The sequence below is a fragment of the Cyclopterus lumpus genome, chromosome 21 (genome assembly GCF_009769545.1).
Source record: "Cyclopterus lumpus isolate fCycLum1 chromosome 21, fCycLum1.pri, whole genome shotgun sequence".
In the NCBI taxonomy this organism is placed as follows: Eukaryota; Metazoa; Chordata; class Actinopteri; order Perciformes; family Cyclopteridae; genus Cyclopterus; species Cyclopterus lumpus.
In genome coordinates, this window is record NC_046986.1 from 11,354,914 (window position 1) to 11,358,291 (window position 3,378).

Here is a 3,378-nt window from a genome sequence, read left to right on the forward strand (position 1 = left end):
AAAAAAGGTGTGGTCTTTCCTATTAGCTCTCAGTGTCATACCATACTCAGTCATACCATACTCAGTCATACCATACTCAGTCATACCATACTCAGTCATAACATACTCAGTCATAACTTGATACCACCTTTACTACAACTCAAATATCTCATGATTTACATATGAATTTTTAAGTTCAAGTCAATTTCTTTGAGACAGCCCAAGATCACAACTTTGCTCCAAGGAGCTTTATAATCTTCACAGCATACAAGGCCTCCTGCCCTTTCATTGAATTAAGAACAGTCTCCCCAAATCTGCTGTTCAAGAAGCTATGTGGGTTTGCTTTAGATAGCTAAATCATTTAAAATAGTCCCTTCTGTGACCACAGAACAACCTGCTCTTTAATTACAAACACAATGAATTATTCTTCAATAAACTTAAAGTAAGTCTGTACATTTATAACAGAGAACTCAAAACAGGCAACAAGTGAAAGCAGTAGTATAACTTTAATTATTCAAGTATTTGTTTTTTAATATAAAAAACATACAATATATAACAACAACCCCTTGCGGGATGGATGCTTTCACAGTAAATGTCACATTAGCTTTTAATACTACAAAACCCTTGAAAATTTGGCCATGAATGCCACATTTTCTGAGAAGCACAACATCTTTCCATGATGTCAATAGCAGCGCTTCAGTAACCACATATATGCCAGATACATACAATAATACATCCAGTCTGTAATGGCCTTAGCTATAGTTAAACTTAGACTTGCACAACATGTATTTCTCTTGATATATGGAGGAGGCTGAAATAGCTGCTGACACACAGCAATCATTAACCCAGAGCAATGAGCTGGTAGCTGAGACACAGAATGCATCTAAAAACAAAAGAAATATGCATCTTGGTTTTTTCGGAGAAAGGAGGCAGTGAAGTGAACAAAAACACAAGGCAAAATTCATTAAAAAAGAGCGTCCTACTTAGGTTCATTTTTACCAATGCAAGAGGACAATTATCAATTGAATAATATCAAATTAACTTTCAACTTTGTCTGTGGGGAGACTGACAATATACTAGCGCATATAATCATAAAGATAAAAAAAGGGGAGCATGAGTGTAGATGCAGTTTTACCTCAACAGACAACCAGGTTTGTTGTTGGATATGACTATTATTTGCACGCTGGTTGTTCATAAACTGTACACTCGAAAATAATACTTTTAAAATGTAATACTTTTAAAATGTATAACATTATAGATGTGATATAGTAATTTGAAACCTAATTTATTCCTGCACAGAAATTGTCTTTTGGCTTGCTCTCCGACAGGAAGTTGAGGGTGCTAAGTCAGCAGCCATGCAGATGGAGAGAGATCCAGTGTCTTGCTCAAGAACACTTTAGCCAAGGTCGTCTGCTTCAAACACAGTCTCTTCCCATCAGGCCACACTACTTAATGCTTAACACTGATTGGCTTAATGCTTATAAGGAATATTCTGCTTAAATGTGTATCTGGAATACAAAATCACTTTCAGTAACAAACACCACGTTCTGAATATGCGTGAGAGTATGCGCTTTACAAGCCTCATGCATTGATTAACAATCATGAGGCATGAACCAGCAGAAATAGACAAAGATGGATGTTGATGAAAACATTTGTCATCAAATAGAGACTAGCTGCAGCCATCAGTGTTTTTACATTACTCAGTGTGATGAGATCTGAAACGGAGAAACAGGCAAAGAAAAACAAAGTTGTCCTGTGGCCCGTGCGTCCCTTAACATCTCAGGTGCTTCTTGCTGGACATGTCGTTCCAAATGCGGTGCATCTCCTCCGGGGAGATCTGGTGCACCGTGATAACCCGTCTGTACCTGCAGAGACTGTAGGCCATTTTCCAGTGATTAAAACCACTGTTCTGATACGGGTGTATACCCAGCTTACGCAAACACAGTCCCACATACACATCCTCCAGGTGCAACAGTCGTGTGTGTAATGAAGCCTGGAAGATAAGCTCAGCAACGTCTGCTGAGAACACATAGCCAGTGCCTGAGCAGAACGGTGGGTATCTACTGTCGGGATACAAGTCCCGGGACATATACCACTTACTGCGCATATCCCTTATGGGACCACCGTTTATTACATAGCCAGTAAAATACCTCCTCTTTGGCTTGGTGGTGGGCTTCAGGAGCTTGTAGATCAGATTGTCCATGTTGACAAAGATGTCGCTGTCGGTCTTCATGACATACTGCGCTTTGGGGCAGAAGGTAGCCACCCAGCGCATGCCCATCATGGTCTTGAGGGTGAGGTTGTGGTAGGAATCAATAAAGTTCTCCACCACAATGTCATGGAAGATCTGGCTCTCCTGCTCCACCATCTGGTTCAGGACGGGATCTGTGTTCCTGCCCAGCAGAAAGATGGTGAGGATGTGGATGTCGCCGAAGGTGCTCTCATCCCCCCAGGTCTCCCGGATGGACTGCCGCGCATCAAACTCCTTGTGTGTGGTGCTAATGAGGATCACCAGGAAGGGAGCGGCGCTTTCGCACTTCTTCGGCTCATTGATGACAAATTCAAAGGCATGTGGGTTAAGGGGGCGGGTGTGGATGTTGGTGAAGGTGAGGTTTTTTGGGGGTTTCGGAGTCTTACGTATAGGCACAGACATGTGGCCGACATAGGTGGACATTGGGCGAGATATGCTCAAGTACCACAGAGCGCTCGCCCAGCAGACCACTGTCAACAGGTATAAACATGACACTTTTGAAGGCATTATGCTGCATTTAGGTGTGTTTCGATCAGCTGGATCTTATAAAGCTTTCTTTCCTGTAGCAATGTTTCACCCAGCGAGGCAGCATGAAGCTGCACCAGCGTGCAGTTTGACATTAATTGTCAGTAATGGATTACTTCAGAGAGAAGTGATGCTGTTTGTGTTTTAATGCAAAGCACTTTAAAATTGTATGAATATCCAATTTCTCTTGATGACATTCTTCTTCTTCATTTACACCTGAAAGAGAGAGAGATACATATATTACATACATGTGTATATATGCAACACGTTAACCAAATGATGAGTGCCATAATATATTTATATAATAAATAAATAATATCAATCATCACCAATCATTTGGAAAAGATAGGTTCTTATCAAAGGGATACAGTCATACGATATGTTTATGATCAAATGTTTGTTAACATACTATCAATACTAAACATCTCGAATGAACATTTTATTGAATGCAAAAACTAAATGTTCTAAGAAGTCATATGAGACCCAATACAAGACTATTGACAAACTACATGTAAACCAAGATATTTGATGTAAATATGACCCCATATGCTTTCCATTACGTCTGATATTAGCTGTGTACATTTGGTCATCTTATGTGGTCACGCACAATTGTTAACCTAAAA

At 40.2% G+C, this 3,378-nt stretch overlaps 1 protein-coding gene across 1 annotated transcript; it reads right to left on the minus strand.

Moving 5' to 3' along the window:
• Positions 1–1,750: 1,750 nt before the first annotated feature.
• Positions 1,751–2,737, minus strand: b3galt1b (UDP-Gal:betaGlcNAc beta 1,3-galactosyltransferase, polypeptide 1b). Its single transcript, XM_034562187.1, has one exon. The coding sequence runs from the start codon at positions 2,735–2,737 to the stop codon at positions 1,751–1,753; it is 987 nt and encodes a 328-aa protein (XP_034418078.1).
• Positions 2,738–3,378: the final 641 nt, after the last annotated feature.

Excerpts from the sequence above, each read along its gene's own strand:
- b3galt1b (XM_034562187.1), bottom strand. The coding sequence starts at position 2,737 with ATGCCTTCAAAAGTGTCATGTTTATACCTGTTGACAGTGGTCTGCTGG.